General features: G+C 47.7%; 3 protein-coding genes across 3 annotated transcripts; 2 read left to right on the top strand and 1 right to left on the bottom strand.

Moving 5' to 3' along the window:
* Positions 1-586: 586 nt before the first annotated feature.
* Positions 587-3,265, bottom strand: LOC128306531 (uncharacterized). The gene is made up of 4 exons (XM_053044065.1): positions 3,257-3,265; positions 1,701-1,972; positions 795-1,029; positions 587-721 (listed from the first exon to the last, which is right to left on the bottom strand). Exons 1-4 carry the CDS (start codon positions 3,263-3,265, stop codon positions 587-589), a joined length of 651 nt encoding a protein of 216 aa, XP_052900025.1.
* Positions 3,266-7,053: 3,788 nt separating this feature from the next.
* On the top strand, positions 7,054-8,246 carry LOC128307085 (peptidoglycan-recognition protein 2-like). The gene is made up of 3 exons (XM_053044806.1): positions 7,054-7,196; positions 7,273-7,519; positions 7,925-8,246. Exons 1-3 carry the CDS (start codon positions 7,130-7,132, stop codon positions 8,223-8,225), a joined length of 615 nt encoding a protein of 204 aa, XP_052900766.1. The 5' UTR covers positions 7,054-7,129; the 3' UTR covers positions 8,226-8,246.
* Positions 8,247-10,437: 2,191 nt separating this feature from the next.
* Positions 10,438-20,224, top strand: LOC128307275 (transcription factor mef2A-like). The gene is made up of 7 exons (XM_053045038.1): positions 10,438-11,782; positions 12,259-12,529; positions 12,605-12,700; positions 18,690-18,861; positions 18,938-19,099; positions 19,623-19,950; positions 20,034-20,224. The coding sequence occupies exons 1-7, from the start codon at positions 10,438-10,440 to the stop codon at positions 20,222-20,224; spliced, it is 2,565 nt and encodes an 854-aa protein (XP_052900998.1).
* Positions 20,225-20,945: the final 721 nt, after the last annotated feature.

The raw sequence follows: 20,945 nt of genomic DNA on the forward strand, positions 1-20,945 counted from the left end.
GTTAAATTATTTATCGTCTCCCTCTGTGTTTTTGCTACGCAGCCATCTTTTTTTCTGCTTCATCTTCTTGTTCTGTTTATGTTTCTCCTTCTTCCTTTCAATTTCCTATTCGGACGTGATTTTCGTGATGCAGCAGCTAGATTTTTGGGCAGTCGGAAAACACTTCCCGTTCCTCCCCATTAGTTTGGAACCAAACCATGGACCCAAATAACAAGGATCAGGAGCAGATAGGAAACGATAACCACTTTGTTTCTCTAATTTTTTCATTTTGTTTTTTTACTTCTCGTTTTGTTTATGTTATTCGGATAGTTGTAAGTACGCCAATAAATGCACATCTCACTCAAGGAAGAGATAAAGCGAGAGAGAGAGAGAGGGAGAGAGAGAGAGGCCGAAAAGGAGAGCAAATAAATAGTGAAGAGAAGTTAGAGATTTTCAAAACAAAAAAAAACAAACCAAACATCTTTTGTTTCATTTCTCGTTATATTATCCGATTGTTGACAGGTGTTGGTCTTCATCACGGATCTTCGGATCTTGCAAACCGTACAGCTGGAGATACTTCCGGTAGAGGTATTCGCTCAGGATGTACCTATAGCGGTACACCGTAACTGTTGCTGGGGCTTTGGCTCGGTACTGGCGGTGCACCGTACTCGGTGGGTGGCGTTGGTCCGCCACTCTCCGGATATGGTCCACCGCCATTACTCCCGTGCTCGGCCGATGATCGCTACAAAATGGATGGAATTAGGGGTGGGTGGGTAAGGATATAACATTGTGCGGCTGTTCGACTCCTACTCTACCTGTGTTTTGTAGCGGATGAAGTACACTTCCGGCTTGGAGGGTGGCGTCGGCGCAATCGTCGGTATGACGATCTCTTCCGGTTCGTCCTGTTTCTTCACCAGCACGTACACGAGCGTTTTCTCTTCGTTTTGTTGGATCGGGGGCAGCACTGGTGGGGCGGGCGTCGGCGGGGACGGTGCCTTTATGAACACTATTTTGTAATGTTTCTGGGGCGGCGGCACCACGACCGGTTTCCTGCTCGGCGGCGTAGAGAAAGAGACGCAACACAAGTTACAGCAAGGTGCTCAGCTTGATGCTCATCCTCCACCCAAATCTACCAGGGCGTGTTAATAAAATACGAAAGCCTCACAGCAGAAAGCAAAACGAAAGCTTTTGCGGTGAAGAACTCACCGGAGCCTTCTTCACTTCCTTAAAAGGTCAACGTGCCCCTGGAGGGAGGAGGACCCTCAGATGTTGCGTAACCAACGCCCCGACGCTTTCGGGCGCTCATCGAAGCGGACACTTGGAAATGAAAGTGAAATCAGTCGTTGGGAACAGGCCAACGCACGGATCCGTGTCCTCCACCGAGCCGTGGGAGTTCCGAGCGTTTAATTGCGTCCCATAATCGCACGGTACGAACCGGCTCTGGACCACTCGAGTCATCCATCACGGACGGCAAACAATGAAAACAGCCACTCAGGCGAAGAAGATGCGACTCCGCAGGTGACGTACAAGAAGGATCTACGCAACATCTCCATAAAGTTGATTTAACCTATGGAAGGCGTGGGATATGGTTGCTCCAGAAACTTCTTCAGCGTTGCATTAAATAGAGTCATCTCAACGAACTCTCATTAATATTAGGGCATTATTATCGGGCAACTAAGACACGTGAGGATGAGCATGTGGTGGGATTCCGAACCTCTTACCTGGTAGTGACGTACTCCGGTTCCGGTGGTGGTACATGCACGTACACGTGCTTGTGTATGATGGGGGCCTGCGTCGGTGGTCCGTACTCGGAGGTGGCCGAACCGTAGCTGTTAATGGTGATGGACGGCGATGGTGGGGGTGGACCATAGCTGTAACCGATCGAACCACCCGGGCCACCGGGACTGGTGCTCAGACCATTACCACTATCAAGCGAACCAGAGGACGGACCAAGTATAGGCGGTTCTGGACGAGCAGCTAGATTGCCCAATTGCTAAACGAGTGCGTGGGAGTAGACATCATTGAACAAACATCAGGTGATATAATAGGGAAGATAAGAAACTCGTGTGCAGAATATGCGCGAAAAGAGCCTCAAATTGTCGAAATTATGTCTTAAAACTTATCTAAAGTGTCTCAAACCTTGAGTAGCACAATGTCTTCAAACTTTGCGATAAAAACCTAGTGCTTTTCTCCAAAAAGAATTCCTAAACCAAGTAAATAGAGCGTAATCTAGTGACGTCTCTTCCGTGTGTATCTCTTCTTCCGAAAAGAATGGTCTTGGAATTCTTGGAGATTTTTTTATTTAAATGAACCAACATTGAAGTCGATATTTTTGGGTTATTTTTGTGGATCTCTATTTAACAAACTTTCTTCTTGAACTAGAACACTGAGCTGTAGTTCTTCCCTTTACGAATGACATGCAGTTGACATGTAGATGTTCGAAACAACTTCAAAATGCAGTAAACAAGGTGTTGAACACTTGCGGCAATAGAGTGGTTCGGAGATACCATCAAAGAGTTGCCTTATTTACAGTATGTCCAAATCAACTGCTTCGCACATACTGTTGTAACAGTTCGCCTAGTTCATTCCACATCCACAATTGATTGAGGAACCTTTTCCGGGACAGTGTTGATGGGATGCAGTTGATAGATTCGAATGTGCAAGCTCACCAAGAAAATGAGGCATGTAACGATCACTGCACGTGCGGGCACCATATTGTGGCCAAACAGCTGTATCACTAGCCCCAACCGTCTCCACCTGTAGTCTTCACTCGTAGGATCACAAACGGAGAATTTGACTTCTACTATTGGTGTTTACTATTAGACCAAAAACTAAAACCAAACACCTCCAAATGGTCTATCCACACAGCGTCTCACGGTTTCGTTTCGTTTACGGCACAAGTACACCAAGTAACAAGTTCTCTGTTTTATTTTTCACCAATATCTCTCTGCGCATTAGTCTTTGCTTCTTCGCTAGCTGTAACGATGTTTACTGCCAGAATGGCCACCATGCACTAAGCAAGCGTGAAGCGTATAGGATTCGTTTTATATCTAAAACAATGGTTAAAAGTTTTGCAAGCATTCGATCTGGGCACGCTGTGTGCTCGGTCCCCATCCCTTCCCCTTGCTAGTATGTGCGGCTCTTGCCACAGCAACATTTGCACATCCCCGCGCGACACCGCCGGATCGTGTTGCGCTCGCGTTATTCGTTGATGCTCCGGATAATGCACCTTGCCGATCCGCCCCTGCATCTACTAAATCTACACATTCCCTCTTACCATACCCATTTCTGTGTATGTGTGTGTGTGTGTGTGGGCGCGCTTTTTTTTCTTCTTTTCGCGAAGATGCTTAAAAGCTACCAATTTGCAAAACCCTTTGCAAACGGTGTCCCTTTTGGCCCGGCGAGTGTTGGCAAACCTTGGCCAACCCTTAAAGCTCAGCTGCGGCTTGAAGCAACACACGACAACGGATCGACAATGGCAAACGGTGCGCATGCTGATTATGTGCCGATGGGAGGGTGGATTAATTGGGGGAAAGGAAATGGGGAAAAAGAAAAGGTAAATAAAAATTGCATTGCATTGCAATCACTGCACTTCGGCTGTGGAAATGGTTCAAACTAACTGAAGGAAACGCTGATAATGGTAATGGCCGCTGTATTCAGAGTGTCCAAGAATGTGGGCAAAGTGTCAGACAGATGTAGTGTAGCTTGCGAATTGCTGTCTGGTGTTGGAAAATCACAGAAGATGCACAATATTCCAGAAAGAGCAGCTAGTAGTACGAAAAACGCCCAAAGCGAAAGGACGCCTACCAATAATATCACTTTCTTCCTTACCTTCGTAACCCCAAACCATTGGAAACCAATGCTCTCCATGCACAGTGGGATAAGAAGAGTACATTTAAAGCAAAAAACATATTTTTTTTGTTAATAGAAAAGAAATTATAACAATTTCATTAAAGCAAACGTCATAATAGCAACTGCAATGTATTCCACAATGAATAAATTAAAAGTTTTTATTTAATTTATATTAAGACGGTAATGCCGTATTTTAACACATAAATTAAAAGTTCTTAATGCTAAAATATTGTATGAAATCTATCCGAGCGATTGGTTCTGATTCTTATAGCCCTTCTAAATGGAGCGCATTTTTGAGATTTAACATAAATAAAAACAAATAATATTGAAACCAAATAAAATAACTAATAAAACAATAAATATCATATAAAACACATTGAGAAAAATTATCCTCAGACTTTTTGACAGAATATTATATTATTAAGAATCTAAGATTTATTCTAAATCCCAAGAATACGCTCCTTCTAGAAAGACAATAAAGTTTTCCACGTAAAACCACAATAGTTAGTTGAATGAAGCGTTCAGCATTCTTCGTCTCTTTTCATTCGTTGAAGTCCCCATAGTGTGAAGGGAAATCCTTCATTAAACAGCATTTTAAATGTTTCGAATTAATGATAAATTTAATTTTTTTTATTCATTCATCTTTGAAAAAGTGGAATGTACATGTTGCTCGTTTTCATCTTGACGTTCAGATGTGTGGTTATAATAATAAAGTTATACATCCACTTGCTGGTTCTGATTTTGCGATGTCCCACTGTGCCATGTCCCCAGGCGCATCTAATTTTTATTATATTTTTCCTCCATCACTCATCCGTCCCATGTGTGTGGGTGCTTTTGCAACCCTTTCCATTTTCCCTTTTTTTTCGCAATCATGTGTATGCACATTCACCTCCTCCTTCTACCTTCCGAAACTGTTGGTGCTGGATGTGGTGGCGTTGCACCAAATGATGGGGGGTGTGGGGTGTTTTGCTAGCGCACATCAATGAAGGGCTTTTGACAAACGGGTGTACAGATCAAGTGATACGGAAAAACAATAGTGCACCCCGGCTGCACTCGCTAATGATCGTCTTGAGCGCCCGCATGTTGCACTGCCTCGTCGGTGGCCACTGGAATGGGCGAAGGGCGTTGCTGAGGGCAGTGTTTTCCATTCGTCTGCGCTGGTTGAATGAATGCTCCGGTTTGGGTGCCGCATCTCACACCTGACGTGTTAGCGCTGAGCAGAAGATCCACGGAGGCTTCGCACCATTCAGACTCTTCCCGAAACGAGTTCAACTCCCCAACCCGGGCCACCACCACCGAGCGTCGTTAATCGAAAACATTTCTTCACCGCCACCGATGTCTGGCGTTGCTCGTGCGCTGATCGAAAACGTGAACACCATCTTCCTGGTATCTTCGTTCGCGTGACTTTATCGCAGTGCTGCGGTGCGGTTTGCCAACGATGCCCTATTATGATTGTGCGGGAATCTCGCCAATCGCAGCGGGATGATGCTGTCGTGCAGAAGACCAACACACTCTGCGTGATCGAAAAAAAAACACCGCCCAGAAGGGTGCAGAAGCAACCGAGGGGCGAGCGGTTTCGTTTATGACGCCTTAAGTCACGCGTTAAAGTCACCGTGGGCAACAATGGCGGTTGCGCGGCTGGGATGTAAATAGTACGGTGCACCGTATGCTAATTGGGAGCGTGTGAAGCATGCTTTACGCGTTTAACCGTCGCAGCAAAATGGCGAACGGGAGGCGCATAGATAAGATGCGCTTGATATCGAAACCCGGTGCGGTTAACCCCGGGGCAGATTATGCAACTCACATACTAAAAGGGAATGTGTGTTTGCGAAAGGCCTGCGCGGATGTATGCATACGAGGAGGAGTACTTGCCGAAATTATGTCATTTGCTGGAACAACGACGTTCATGGTTTTTGAATTTCATTGCGAAATTGTTGGACTCGCATGATTTGTTCAGAACAATGGGGAATAGACATGGAACTCTTCCACGGTGGACTATGACGGTCATCTAGGTTCTCAGATTTGGCGCTGTCTCCATTGTCCATGTGGAACTCCAAAAACTAGGATTTTAACTGGTAGTTTGAAGTTCCAAGACATGAAGATCCCAACAATTTGCATGAATCCATACCTTCCCCAGCAATTCTCCTCTCAATTGGGGGTTCAAGGTCTATGGCAAATAGACTTTAATATCTTAAGCGCATCTTAACATCTGAATATCCGAATATCAAAATATTGAATATAATTTATCTCAATAACATATTCTATATTTCAATTATCTGAATACAATAATTTTTCTTTGCAGGGCTGTTATCTTGCTTGTGGCTCTTGTTTTTATTTTGTCTTGTTAATAATCATTTTGATGGCTCAATCCTAGCTGGACAAACTTTTTCTTCCTCTACTGGGAGTAAGAACCTACTAGGTCTTGCCTGTAAAAACTTGCTCATCAGCTCAATAATCCTCAATATTTATTTAGTAAATACAATCGAGCTGCACAATCATCTCTGTCAAAGGAATTCAGGCTAATGATTGAGTTTTAACTTTCGCTAACTAGCTAATTACTGGACAAATTTAATTAACCTACCTTGCTGATACCTATTAACCCAGCTTAAGATACAATAACAAAGTAAATGCTACAAACTTTCGCTAATTATTGGTACAATTACCATTAATAACAACGCCATGTTGTGCATTCCTTCTAGCACATGCGCACTACGGTTCCCACAGGTGGCGGAACCCATCTTGAACATCATTGGAACCGCCTCAAGTTCCACCATGCCCTTCCAAAACCGCACCGAGTACGCAAATGCTGCTCGATCCAAAATCAGGAAAAAAAAATCACTTGGAAATTCCTTTTTAATCCACCAGCGCCAGGGGAATCACCACGTTAAGTTCGCTTCGTATAACGTGTTTGCATTTCCTGCTCTTTCTAGCCGATCCGGTGTACAAAGAACGATGGCACTAAAGCGGATCGAAGAAATAAGATTCTGGTAGAACATCGCACCTACACAAACGTACGCCTTGGTAACGCCACGCTTGATTCACTCGCAAACGGAATGTGCGACGGTCGGGAAATAAACAAATCGGTCCCAGTGTTGCCATTGCTGTCCGCTCCAGAACAGGTCCAAAACCGACGTTCCCCACAGTTTGACCTTACGGTCAGCGTTCTGCGATTGTGTTTACATACAAATCCAAACGATTAGATAGTGCGTGACGTTCCGGGCGATAAGAGCATGTTGTCGGTGTAGCTAAAACAAAGCAATAACATTAGCAAAGTAACGTTTAACAAACCACCGAAAGAATGATGGTGTGCCGGGTCATCTTACCATACCTGTTTGTACTGTGCGGCTTGCTTTCTCCGTCCAATGGTACGTACGCGGAAGGATGTATTTTAGCGACCGTAGTGTTTGCACTTGGCTCTACTCAATACTTCACATAACACAGTGGTGATGGGACAGGATGAGGATGGTGCCACCGCACTGGAACCAGTGTGTCCGACCATGGTGAAGCGGGCCCAGTGGGGAGCGGCCAAATCGAGCAACGTCACGTACCAGCTGAAACCGGTTGCGAACGTCATCGTGCATCACACGACGGGCGAACGCTGTACCACCGTGCCGACCTGCAAGGAGATGGTGCGGAACATACAAACCTTCCACCAGACCCAGAACCGCTGGAGTGACATCGGTTACAAGTGAGAATATTTCGCTTCATTCTTGTGTTTGTTGATCCCGAAAATAGTTTGAGCCGCACTCATATTAGAGAGTACTACTACCTGCCTGGTACTTGTTATAAATGTATCGTCTTCTTTACTACCGTTTATTGCCTGGCATCGATACAATTCGATGTTTATCCCACGACGTACGTGAAGAGAGAGAGAGAGAGCGCGCTCACTAATTGACACTTATTTTATACTCCAACTGAGTACCTCGCGGAGGCACTCACTACCTCAGTATTTGCTATAATCTAAAGCATGCGTTACACTACAGAATTCGACATCCCTAACATACTACTCTTTTCCGCATCGCTCACTTCGTTTCGTTCTAATCGGTTATCTCGCTTTCTTCTCTCTTCTCTCTCGCACTTTCACGCTCCCCAGCTTTATGATCGGCACGGGCAACATATACGAGGGTATCGGTTGGCATCGGACGGGTGCACACCTGCGGGGCTACAACGACAAATCGATCGGTGTGGCCTTCCTTGGGAACTTCGACCAGGACCGACCGACGGCACGTAGCCTCGAACTGCTCGCACAGCTACTGCAGTGTGGCGTCGAGATGGGCGAACTTACTGACGACTATCGGCTGTACGGTGCGCGTCAGCTCCAGGCCACCAACAGCCCGGGGAAGTGGTTGTACACGAAGCTGCAGACGTTCGACCACTGGCAGGTGGATGACTAACGCGGTGTAGGCGTTTGTTAAATAAACGAAGTTTACTAAAAACGCAAAAGGCTCTCCGCACTATTCCAGCATTTGTTAAGCTGTTCCACACGGTGATGACATTAATTGTTACTTTCTGCTCGACGGGGATAGCTCCTAAGTACGCAAGATACGCCTGCTGTCATGATTGTAATCATCAGCCCTTATCAGTGCTTTACGTTCCGCGCGTCGAAAGCAATTTGTCTTTATATACCGTTTCGGGGGTACATTACACCGTCTAAAGGGTATAAAGAACTTTCTTGCCAGATTGCGTGCATTGTAACAGTTTCCAGTTTGTGGCTGTTGGCCTTATGTAGCTTTCGCCATCATTACACGCACGCCGTACCAAAACAATTCCAGCTATTTCCCGATTGCCCTTCCATATACACGACGTGTCACTGTTCATTTGACGTACGATGGTAACGCAGATACGGGAAGAATAGTGCTGCTGCTGGGTATGTTAAGAATGTACTACCACGAACCTGGAGTCTTTCGCCGGAATCGATGTACATCTTCAGATTCTTAGCATGTTGGGAAGATGACGAAAGGAAGGCATTTATTTTAAGGAATGTTTTGGCTTTAGCCCTTATTTTACGCTATAGTTCACAAACCCGTCGGTTTCACCTTCACGTAACCTCATCCATTTCTTTGCCCTCTCGTGCACCCGTTGTTCTTTGCCTGTTCCTTCATGTGTAGCAAGCTGCCAGAAGCATTATTGTCCATTGAAATTAAGGGGAGTCCGTGTTCCTTTTCGAACCGATGCCGATTCCGTTTCGCGTGTTCCGCTTGCCCCCATCACGCATCAGCAGGACTGCTCGCTCTTTCATGCGCAACCGATTACCGATTCGGTGCCTCGGCAAGGGCAAAAAAAACGGCTCCGAAACGCAGTCACATCGTCACGGTTCACCAGACCCAGGACATCGACATCGGACAACCGTGCCACGAACCAACCAACAGCAGGGAAGGAGTGCACCTCCACAGAGTTAAATTCTGTCAAAGTGTTTCGTGTTTTGCTGTTTTTGTTTCGCTTATGTTTATGTGCACGGTATTTCCCCGTTTCCATGCAAGGTACATCCATCGGGGGTGGAAGCCGGAAGGGTAGGAGAAAAAAGGTGGACAGCTAGTGTACGAAGGTGAACCCATGGCACGTATCGGATGAAGCGGGACCACCACCCCACCCCGGCGGTGGAAGCGAGACGGTACGACGGTTGGGTCCCGACCGACCGATTTGCTATATTGATAGAGCCCGACACCGAGGGGCCGAGGGTTATGCACCGGCGGGGAGGGAGGGGGGGGGAGAAGGCCCAAAAGGACGAAGCGGTCTAGGACCTTATTTACCCACAGCTTCATCGAGCGGCATGCGCTTGCGTTTCCGGCAGTGTTCTTCGGCCGTACGAAGGAAGCGGATGGGTACAGAACCGTACCCCCAAACGAACAGAGGGCCTATTCTCTGCGAGAGCACCACCGGCAGGACCGTGCGCTAACGCCGAGCGAATCCTCCGGACCGTGCGAGAGTGTACCGTATACACTCTAGCGCCCAGTGGTGGTGCTGCACATTCGAATCGTGCTCGAACAGGTTTAGGTGTAATCTCAGTGTAATCTCAGGTTATCGGGACGTATTAAACTAAAAAAAAAACCAACAGCCGAAAGGAGTAAAAGCTGGGAAGCGTGTGGGAACAGTGTGCGGAGCGGTGAGCTGCTGTCTCTTTTTCGGGGAGAGTAAATTGCGTCGCACGGTTAAAAGTGTTTGGCATACCCGTTCGGCTATCGCGCTACTGTAAGGTTCGATTTTGGGGGCCTTCAGTTTCAGTACAGCCGGCCGTCAGCCTTGAATGTAAAACGCGGAGTAGCATCGGAAAAAAACCCCGCCGAAAGAAAAAAAGATATGCAAAGCTGTGCCGTTTGGACGCCATCTTGGAATTGAGTAATGGTGCGGTGTGGTCTATTTAGTACGATGTAGCTGGTCAAGCGAACGTCTTGGCATACTATTGGACTATTGGTGTTTAAGATACTGGTACAATATATTGCAGCGTGTGCACTCCACTTCACTACAGATTCAACCTCCACACCTCGGCAGTGTGTTGTGAAATAGTGCTAGTCGTAGTAGAAATAGTATCTCTATTGCTATTTCTAGTAGTAGTATCTTCTCGGTGATATTGTGAGACAGAGTTCAACACTCCAGGACTGCTGTAGAATGCAGCGTTCGAGCTCGCTGTATGTGGCTCCCAACTGTGGTGGGTCGTCCGTGACGATTCCTCCACTGCTCACCACCCTCAGCAATAGCCCAGACCACCTCCAGCAACAGCAGCAACAACAGCAACAGCAGCACCAACATTACAGCGTCGTCACACCAATCGATACGATTACGCTGGAAGCAAATCTTCACAGTCCCACGTCCGGGCGAGGCTCCCTCAAGCGCAAACTTCCCATCTCCGAGCTGGAAGATCACTTTCCCGTCTCGGTAACGGTGGCACCGTACGGCACCCTGCCGGACGCCGTCTCCAATGGACCGCTGGTGACGAAACAGCGGAAGGATATCGATACCGGCGGTGGGATCGGCGTGGAACTGCACGAGTTCCCTGCCTTCGGGCAGGCCTTCCAGGGTGTGTCCGGCATTGGGCAGTTCTACGTGATTGGACCGAACGATACGAACAACAACAATCCAGCAAACTCGTTGGGTGATGCGCATGACCAGCATCACCACCAGCTGGCGACGTACATTTACGACGTGCCGGGTGGGATTGACACCGGTGGGGAAGGCACGGAGATCATACCGATCAGTGAGCATCACCTAACCTCGGCCGTGTTGGCACCGGTTGTGAGCGATGTGGTGCACCAGACGAACGGCATCGTGCTGACCGATATCAGCTCCTCCACCTGGACCAGCACGGCCGAGCTGCTCGATCTGGACCGGAAGGGGTCGTCTGCCTCGACCATACCTACCAACGTCCATCACCATCGCTACTCGATAGTGAGTACCGAGCATCATCATCATCAGCAGCAGCAACTACAGCAGCAACAACAACATCAACAGAACAGCCATCAACAACATCACCAACATCACCATCATCAGCAGCAACACCCGCATCTTACCTCACACCACCATCATCAGCAACAGCAGCAGCAGCATCACCATCATCACCACCACCAGCCGTTGCTCCATGCCCAGCACGCGGTACAGCCCATGCATACACACCATCAACCTCAGCAACAATCGATAACCTCTCCGTCGTCGCCCCGACCTCCACCGCCTCCTCCGCCTCCACCTCCTCCTCCACCACCAGCGCCAAACACATCCTCTGCGAATGCCGAACATGTGCACAGCCATCGCAACAATCAAGAAGTGAACCAACAGCAGCAGTACGGCGGTGGTGACAACAGCAGCCCGTACGATGGCACCAACAATCAGAGTTCGGCCAGCAACTGGTCGAATTCGGGCGAACCGTGTCGGTCCACCGACGGCAATAGTCCGCGCCGCAACGAACCGGCCAGTGCTGGACTGGCGCTCACAAACGGCATGAAGACTCCCGAACGCTTAGGTAAGCATCTCACTAATTCCCGAATATCCTGATCTCCTGAAGAGTTCTATGTTTTTCTTGGGACATTCATTAGTTGAGTGGTGTCTAAGCTCCACAAAGAAGAAAACGTACGTTCCAGAGCCGGAAATTGATTTTGGGTAAACAATAGATGCAAACACAGGCAGCAATAACGATGCGTGCATGTCGCGTGTGTTCACGGCTTAGTTTGTTGTATTGCATTTGTCCAAGGTACCCGGACCAAGCTAGGGTTTCACGCATCGCCGAAGCTCCCAGTGGGCAGTGGCGCGTAAAATTGTTCCAATTGAACCAGGTTCACCAATGTTGTTGGCACATGCGGCACGAAAGGTGATGAAATTGAAGCAATCAAGCAGATGGATGGATGGCGTCAACAGGACATTCTCGGAATGGAGGGGAAATATGAATTCTAACACCCTTTATTTGTTGTAACTCCCTGTTTATTATCTCGTCTATTCCAGCATCGCAAACTCCAGACACTCCAGAAGACTGCAAGAACCTGTCATGGTTGCTCAACTTCAAGCTCGACGACATCCCGAACCTATCGCCGCGGTCCAACCGGAAGCAGCGCTCGAAAGCATTTGCCGCCGGTACCGGGACGGGTGCCAACCCGGATGGGGCCGGTGCTGGTGGTAGCAGCAGTCTCGGCGGTGACTCCGGCACCGTCGCCATCGAGGAAGGTGATTTGAATGTGGGCGAAAATGTTACGATCGAAAGCAGTAACGGCAAGTCGTAAGTGTTTTTGAACGATTAGACCAATTCCGACAACTCATCCGGATGTTTGTCTTTTTTTGGTTTCGTACCTAGACCGAAGAAACCGCCATTCACCTACACGGAGCTGATAGAGTACGCACTGGAGGAGCAGGGTGATCTAACTGTTGCAGCTATCTACCAGTGGATCTCGTAAGTATGGGCCCCTTGTGTTTGAGAATGCATTCTATGGCGGTTTGTTTACGGATCCGGGGAGTTCTTACCGGCAAAGTCTAATATTTACAAACGGCAAGGCAACTTCACCACTAACTAGACATTGGTAAACACAAACAGGTAAACATTGCCTGAAAAACACTTGCTTCATGGGCTCTCTAACCCTCTGAAAAGTGTCGAAAGCATCGTTTTAAAGATGGCGGCTAGTGACCGTAGCGTCATCGTTTTATGCGTCCCGTATCCTTGCGACATTCAAACAGTTGCTACAAAATGTCTTCGTTTCATCATTAAGAAGAAGTATTCGAGCTCTGTTTTTGGGGTACTACGCACATTGTAAAAGGACAACACCTACTCAACGCTGTTTGCCTAATGGTCAAGCTGGCTCATGATTGGTCACTGGACAGTGCCAACCACACTGGACCATCAACCAGTGCCCGTGCACCACCGTCAGTCTGTTCTGTATTGTGGTTTTTCGTTCTTGTTACTTGTGCCCCGTTTAGCCCTCCTTCCCGTGAAGTTGCGGGAAGTTCCGTTCCGTTGGTGAGCACGTTGTGCGCAGGTCTGCGAACGTCCTTCCAAACACCAACCCGAATGGAACGGAAAACAAAACACGCAGCACAAGCTACCCACAACACCCTTCGCTGCCCAACACACGGGTGCCCTTTCATACCCTTTTTGCAAATGCTGATGTACGCGTGCGGTGCCCCCCGTTTATTGGTGTGTTTTGGTGGACGCTCGATGTAAAAGAAGAAACGAATAAAAAAAAGAAGTAGAAACGATGCGCTCCCGTAAGATCCATTTTGTTTCTCCCGGACCGGATATTCACCCCTCAATGGTGAAATGTACGTTTTGCCTATCTTATGCCAACCAACATGAGGGGACCAATTTTCCATTTTCTTTTTCGCCCCCTTCCTGTTGTTGTTGTTGTTGTGTGACATAGCGTACTCTATTTGCTGCTGTACCGGGTTTGACACTCGCTACTGCGGTTGTATATTTATTTCTTATTATTTTATGTTTTTTGTTATGTTACGATAAAGATTAGGAGGGAACGTTTTGTGTGCAGAAAACTAAGTCATTGTTATGCGCTTTTTTGTTGTTATAAAACAAGAGTATAAGAAAGTGAACAGTATTTTATAGCACTTCTTATAGCAAGTGACAATTAGTATACCGCAAGCATCACGCAATCCGCATACCATCCACATGCAATCAGATCGAACGGAAGAGGACCTATCTGATCACAAAACCGTGTCACGGCCTGCCTGTGTAAGCGTTTTATTGCTATTCGCACCACACCGTGTAGAAGGAAGGCGAATGCATAAAGCGTACTATCATATTATGACAGTTTTGCTACCGTGCCGTGTGTGCGCATGGTGCCGCACACCGCAGGGACATCACCCGCACTACCACCATTCGTTAGCCAATGGTGACAAATTTACTTTGAACGAGCTACCGAGGGATGCGGGGTAGCTGGTGTGTATGTGTGTGGGCGTGGGTGATGAAAAATGGTAGCCATTAGCGAGTCACCGTAGGACGTAGTAACTGTGTTGGTGGAATGCATTAATCATCTTACATCCACTAGCTTCCTGTGTGACAGATACGACGCTTTGGGCAGGGTTACTAGCAGATGTAGTAAGAGTAAATCGGTAAACGTCAGATAAAGCAGTGAAAAAAATCTATTGTCAGGAAGCACTCCATTTCCCTCAGAACAACGTTACTTGCAGCTGAAATTAATTACCCAACAAAACTTAAAACATGCGTGTGTCTCCAAGCTTAATGACGCTCCTTCCGCACCAGATGCAACGGTTTCAAGTTCAATCGATCATAAATCGAATCGAAACGATCCACTTGCCGTGTGATGTTGTCCTCAGCGCCCCACCATCGCACGAAACGCTCAATTTCCTGTACCGTCCCAATAAGCTACAGGCAGCAGAAAACCACCCTTACCGTGAAAAAGTTACTCCCTGTTTTTGGTCCCCGAACTGAAGACAAACGGGCCGAAAACGGTACCGTGAGTGACAACCGCAACCGGGGCAATAGTGCTGGGGTGAGGAGACACAGATAGTCTCAGGTCAATTTCCATTTTATCGCTACTTTGCACACGAACCCCTGATGCCACCTGAATGAACAGTTGGGAAGGTGAATAAGGAAATATTCTTGGTTCACCCTCGGACAAAAAAAAAGGAAAGGAAAACGAGGAAAAATATTATACCGAAATAACCTGCAGCCGGTACCGAGAATTTAGAGGAGTGGCCCATCTATCTATTCGCGAAGGGTGCCACCCCCGGCAGGACCTCTCTATGGCCCCGTGAAATATGGGACTTATATGTGGGGCTCCGATCGCATGTCACCTGTTCGTTCACGGACCTTCTTCGATGCGCTGACGAACGTGTGGGAAGGGTGCAGATACCCCCTATCTGTGGACGAGGGAGCACTGTGCACATTATTTTTCTATTATACTACCTCCACACTCCTGCGCGTTTCTGCCGCGTGTCTTCCATTCCTTCATGTGACGCGAAACGAGTCGAACGTTTTCCGGTTGATTGGCTTCCGAATCTGGTGCAGACTCAACCAATATGCAATCCATAAGGTGCACACCTACCCGCTGCACAACTACCCGCTTCCGACAGGTCCGGTAAGGAAGAATGTTCCAAACCACCGCCCGGGGACACGCTTGGGCAGATGATTGCACCTGAAGTTGGTCGGAGTTGCGCCCTATCGGGCGTACCGTCTGCATAATAGCCAAGCGTTCATGCTGCAATTCTTCGCCGCTGAACAGCTTACATGTCCTACTCCAGTGCGATTGCGATCCGTCCCATCGGTACATGCCCCCGGACAAAGGACAAAGGACGGTTTCAACTACATTGTGGCTAAGAGCCATCCAGTACCACAGCAAAAGGCCTGCTATAATCCGTAACCCATCGCGCTGTGTCCGCTGTCGCTGCAAAGCCCAAACCGTTAAGCCATCAACGTCAATCGTGGTGCCTGATTTATAACGCTGTCATTCCATTTTTCATTTTCGCTTTTGCACCCTCCGCCACACCGTTCGTTGCGGTGTCGTGGCGGGTGAACCGAACACCGACGCAAATCCGCAACCTCACAACTGCAACGGAAGCACCGTTGCGTAGGGGTGTAAGGACTTCATTACAAAAACTGCACACGGAAAATCGCCTGCTCGCTGCTTTCGGGTGGCAAAAGCTAAGGCTATGTGCATTACAACACGGGAAGTTTGCCGGTGTTACACTGTGGATCTCTGCTCCTGCTGGACAGAATCGACGGTGGTTGGATGGGATGGAGCTCCTTTTACAAGGCGTATGATTTATTCGGCTATTTATGACCGTACCGAGCAGAGTTTAGGGTGGGGAGCTTTGCGGGACGCCGGTTTGCAAGAAGATTTATAGACCTCCGGCTTGATGTAGCACTAGACAAAATGTCGGACACGAAGACACCACTATTTGTGGTAAGGGAAAGCCAAATATTGGAACGATTCTAAAAGTGTTTCACCTTACTTAGGGAAACTATTATTCTTATCTTCAGTTTAAGATCGTTCCATATAGATACAGCCCAGATAGCTAGTCTAGGCGGCCATTTTTTATAGCAACTGATGGATCTCTATACTACCATCGGTATACTACTGCCGCCATGGTGTGATAGGGAAAATCAATGTCTCTTATACGATTTCAAACCTTCGGCCACCAATGGCCAATACTCGGCGAGTAATGTTAACACCGTATTGCGAGTTAGCAGAAGAAACAAAACCTCCAAGTTGTTGCTCGTAGAAAATGGAATAAGATGAAGTGCAATTCCTACTAACGCTGCTTGTAGCAAAAGTCCAACTTCATGACATTGCACAACGTCCACCAATAGACCAACAAGCAAGCAATTGTTGAAGATGCATAGTTTGGCGAAAAATCGATCTGATCGATTATAAACCCCTGCACACACCCACACCCACAAGCACACGCCATAATGCGACAGCGCAAGGGAGCGAGCGAGGTGCACGGACGCGGTCCGAACGCTCCGATAGTGGAAAGGGTCCAAGATTTGGAGCAAAATTGTCGCTGTGTTTGCCCAAAAACTTTGCCCCTTCCAGCACTGAGCGCACGGACCACGAACCACTGTAGTCGAATGCCATAATGGACATGACGGGGCACAAAAAGAAAATGGCCCTACTGTTTCGCCCTGCTTCAACTCCACAACTTTTACCCGTGGAGTTTTGTTTTGCTTCTTTGCGTCGTTGGATGAATGCTTCTTCTGGTGGTGGAACTGTGCCGATGACTAGAACCAACTGGAACTGTCATCAAGGTCTGATGAGGGGGAATTCCGGGAACGTAGAAGCGGTTGGGGGAAGAGCACGTGGTCCGCTACAGCCCGCGTTGAAAGTTGGCCCGCAATCGGGCGAGCACTACATCACCAGCACTACACCCAAAATGCGAACAAGCCCCAAAACCGAAATAGACAACAACAGCTAGAAACACACACACACACACACACACAAATCAGGCAAACCACCGACGGGCCGTTCAGTGCAAATGTCAAACGGAGTGGAGCAAGGTTCCCCGGGAGGATGTGCCAATCTTATCGAAGAATGGCGCCACGGTACGGAAAAGGAACTCTCGTCAGCGAGAGCAGGACGAATACATTCGCCAAGCGTAAGAAAGCTCGGCTGGAATGAGGGAAGCCTGCTTTAATGGAGATGGTGGAGGGCAGCCGGAGCAGAAGCGAGAGTAGCGGGGGAGAAAAGGATCAAAAGTTACGTAGAGAAAAAAACTTCCCCCAACCAGCAAGGAGGTTAAAGCAAGGTGAAGAAAGTAGAATGAAATGTGCCTTTCTTTTTTTCTTGGCGTGCTGATGTGGTATTAGTGGTGACTGTTGGAGATAGTGGCAGCAATAGTAGTGGCTCGGGTACAAACTGACTCTATACATAAGCGATGAGCAGTGGAGACGCAATGCAAAGACCAAAAGACAAAAAACTCCCAAACCTAACCTCAAAAAAAAGTATCTTTTAGCTGGAGCTTGTGGCAGAATGCTCAGAATGAATCCTTTTGCAAATGGAGAGTACAATACTGCACCAAGATTTCAATTATGTAATAGCGTTTATAATCGCAAGCTTTCTTCAACAACTCCGCCATTTTCGCCTGGTCGCCACAAATCAACTGTGACAGTTTCAAATGATTTACTAATGTTTACACTACACAGCTGTCAAAATCTGACAGTTCCTATAGAAGCGATATTACAAACCATTCCGCTGTGGAGTACTGGTCGCCTCACTCACACTCTGTATCTCTCCAATGGCTGCAGTTGCACGCAACACCTAAAGTGATTAATTCACTGCACCGTCATCAGTAGCAGTTTATGTGTTTATGTGGGTGTGTGTCTGTGTGTGTGTGGCTCATGTCAAACCGAAAATGGCATAAGGCTACCCTTCGGCGTGACGCAGGTGCGTTTACTGACATTGAGCCTGAAAGAGCGTAATTAAACCGAGAGGTTAGGGGTCGGTAAAACAGTGCGCTGGTTGGCATCCTAATAACCGCGGCGCTCGCTAACTTGTGAAATGGTATATCGCTTACGGTGAAAAACCCATTGAACCGTGTAATCAGTTTCACGGCGTTGTACGATGACCCATCTCTCATCCAGCGACACACCAGTGCGTTGGGGTAGCACACCCTACGGTTCACCACGGTTCACCGATTCGCATCACGCTGGAAGTTTAATTTAGTATCATATGTTTTTTCCGAACTCCCCCCGCCAAAAGGAAAATCTTCACCCTCCTCCCCTCCCTCCCCACCAAACGCGACAGTTGACAGGAACACCGTAACATACAGGGACCGCGCATAACGTACCTTAACCGGCGGGGGTGACTGTTTCCGGTCACCTATATTGAACTCTTTTTTAATAGATTTTTGCTTTCTCTCTCTCTTTTATATCCGTGTATCTTTTCCACACGTGCAACACGTGCCGCACAACGTAGTGATCACTTCCCGTACTACAAATCGCATGACGACCGTTGGAAAAACTCGGTCCGCCATAACCTGTCGATAAATCCACACTTCCGCAAGGGTCGCAAATCGTCGCACGGTTCCGGCCACCTATGGACAATCTCTAGTCGCAATTCGGAGGATAATTTTCTTGCCTGGGAGCATGTAAGTATACCGTAACCGTTACGTCCCACGGGTCCCATGGTACAGTTCGCATATCTTCCCCACTTGCCGCACACAGAAAAAGCAACGCTTTGAATGGTTTTTCAAGATGGAGGCGAATGCGCGTATGCGTGAGGTTGGTACGAGCGACACGATGACGGATGCGGAGGTGGCGGCTGCGACAGCTAGTTTGGCACAGTATGTGCCAAAATCTCCTACCACAGGCTCGCCGGTGAATCAGGTAAGCGTTACCACTGTAGTAGTCTCTCGCCACTGACTCTAGACCACTGAAGTAGTCTAGTATTCCATCCACTGTGCTCTCTTTTACACACCCGCTGCTTAATAATGGCAAGAGATATGACGTCCTTCATCAATATAGCCCAGAACTCTTGCCCATCTTAAGAACTTCAGTATGCTTTACTCCTATACTACGGTCAAGTTCTTCTTTTTCACCAATCTCCATCAATATAACCCAGAACTCTTGATTATCTTGAGAACTTCAGCATCAAAACTTCTATACTATCTTCAAGATCTTCGCCGTCGTCTGTTGTACTACTTTTAAATCTTCATCATCTTTATTCTCAGCAAAACTCCTCTGGATATAAGGATTATATCATCCTTTTAGTCTCTAATCATTAACTTGTTAGAATAATGTCAGAAATTTCAAGGCTCATACAAAACACCCTTTATGAGATTCTTAAACAAATCACATTCTTAAGCGCGCACATTCTGTAATTCTCTACATAAACCCTTTCCATTTGCAGTGTCTGGAGACGTTAAATCCCGGTGCACCTGAACCGCACCGTCAACATCTGTCTCATGCGATGCAGTCCCAGCAGCAACAGCAGCAACATCAACAGCATCAACAGCAGCACCATCACCATCATCCGCAGCAGCAAATTACCGCCACGTACCATGAGGCGCAAACGTTGTACGCGGACATCATCACCAGTGCGCAGTTTAAGGTGACCACCAGAACGGAAGAGATCAAGCATCCGGACGACGACACGTTTAACGGGTTGCGACGTGGAGGGGATATACAGATCGATCGTCCAACGCAAACGATCCAGACGTACGAGATGCTAGATTCTGGTAGGTGACCGTATCTTCGCGTCGGATGTCAGCCATCGCAATTTAACATTGCTTTTTGGTCTCTTTTTTTATTTTGCGCACAGCGGAGTATAACATTGCCGACTACCTGAACCCGGTGCCGAAGGAGGAAATTGTGCAGGAGTGTGGATTGCGGTCGGTGGCACTCGATCCGGCTGAGCTCGGTATCAACATCCCGTCCGCTACCGGCCAGGACGACGATATACTGTTCGATGACTTCAATCTGAACTACTTCGGCAACAACATCATGACCTGACGACGTGCTGCATCACAGCAACTGCAGCAGCATCCACCAGCCGTACTAGTTGCGCCCTTGCTCGAACCCGTCTTTGCACCCTCCTGCCATCCAATACCGATCGATGGTACCGTGCAGCAGATCGTCGCCATGATACCAACCGCCATGGTTGCTCCGACGGTTACCGTCAGTACGTCGCACGAACTGCTGCAGGAGGATGATTTGTCGACCTAGTCTCGCGACTCTCCAGTAACCTTTGCTCCATTAGTGTTGAGGTTAGGCAACAGAACGGTGGAAGATAGCTGAAGTGGAGTACTATAACCCTTATTAGTTTGTGCCATACTCAAGCCCATTAGTTTTAGCGTACTTGCGTTAACAAAACAACAAGCAAACATCTTTAGTATAAATACTGTGTGCGTGTGCCGGTGTATGTGTTTGTGTGCGCGCATGTGTGTGGGCGCGCGCGCGCGTGTGTGTGTGTGTGCAATTTGGTTGAGTTAACAGGTGGGCGTGCAAGAGAGAATTCGAGGTTCATCCACGCAATTCAAACGATGCTCTACACTAGCGTACACTGGTGGGTGTCAGAATTCCTGAAGAATTCTCCCATAGATTTGAGGTGCGTGTTATGCCGCTAAATGAAACTACCAACCAGTTTTCCCATTTCCGAAGAATCGTGTCCATTTCGTTGCGTTTCTTATGTCGTTCTATTCGTTCTTCTAGTCAAAGTCACAATTTTACCTTA

The sequence above is a fragment of the Anopheles moucheti genome, chromosome X (assembly GCF_943734755.1).
Source record: "Anopheles moucheti chromosome X, idAnoMoucSN_F20_07, whole genome shotgun sequence".
Lineage (NCBI taxonomy): Eukaryota > Metazoa > Arthropoda > Insecta > Diptera > Culicidae > Anopheles > Anopheles moucheti.

Excerpts from the sequence above, each read along its gene's own strand:
- LOC128307085 (XM_053044806.1), top strand. The coding sequence starts at position 7,130 with ATGATGGTGTGCCGGGTCATCTTACCATACCTGTTTGTACTGTGCGGC. Across the intron at positions 7,197-7,272 it reads CTTGCTTTCTCCGTCCAATG|TGGTGATGGGACAGGATGAG; the intron begins GTACGTACGCGG and ends CACATAACACAG. Across the intron at positions 7,520-7,924 it reads TGGAGTGACATCGGTTACAA|CTTTATGATCGGCACGGGCA; the intron begins GTGAGAATATTT and ends CACGCTCCCCAG.
- LOC128306531 (XM_053044065.1), bottom strand. Across the intron at positions 1,030-1,700 it reads CCGGAGTACGTCACTACCAG|GAAACCGGTCGTGGTGCCGC; the intron begins GTAAGAGGTTCG and ends GCCGCCGAGCAG. Across the intron at positions 722-794 it reads TCATCCGCTACAAAACACAG|CGATCATCGGCCGAGCACGG; the intron begins GTAGAGTAGGAG and ends TCCATTTTGTAG.
- LOC128307275 (XM_053045038.1), top strand. The coding sequence starts at position 10,438 with ATGCAGCGTTCGAGCTCGCTGTATGTGGCTCCCAACTGTGGTGGGTCG. Across the intron at positions 11,783-12,258 it reads GAAGACTCCCGAACGCTTAG|CATCGCAAACTCCAGACACT; the intron begins GTAAGCATCTCA and ends CGTCTATTCCAG. Across the intron at positions 19,951-20,033 it reads GTACGAGATGCTAGATTCTG|CGGAGTATAACATTGCCGAC; the intron begins GTAGGTGACCGT and ends TTTTGCGCACAG.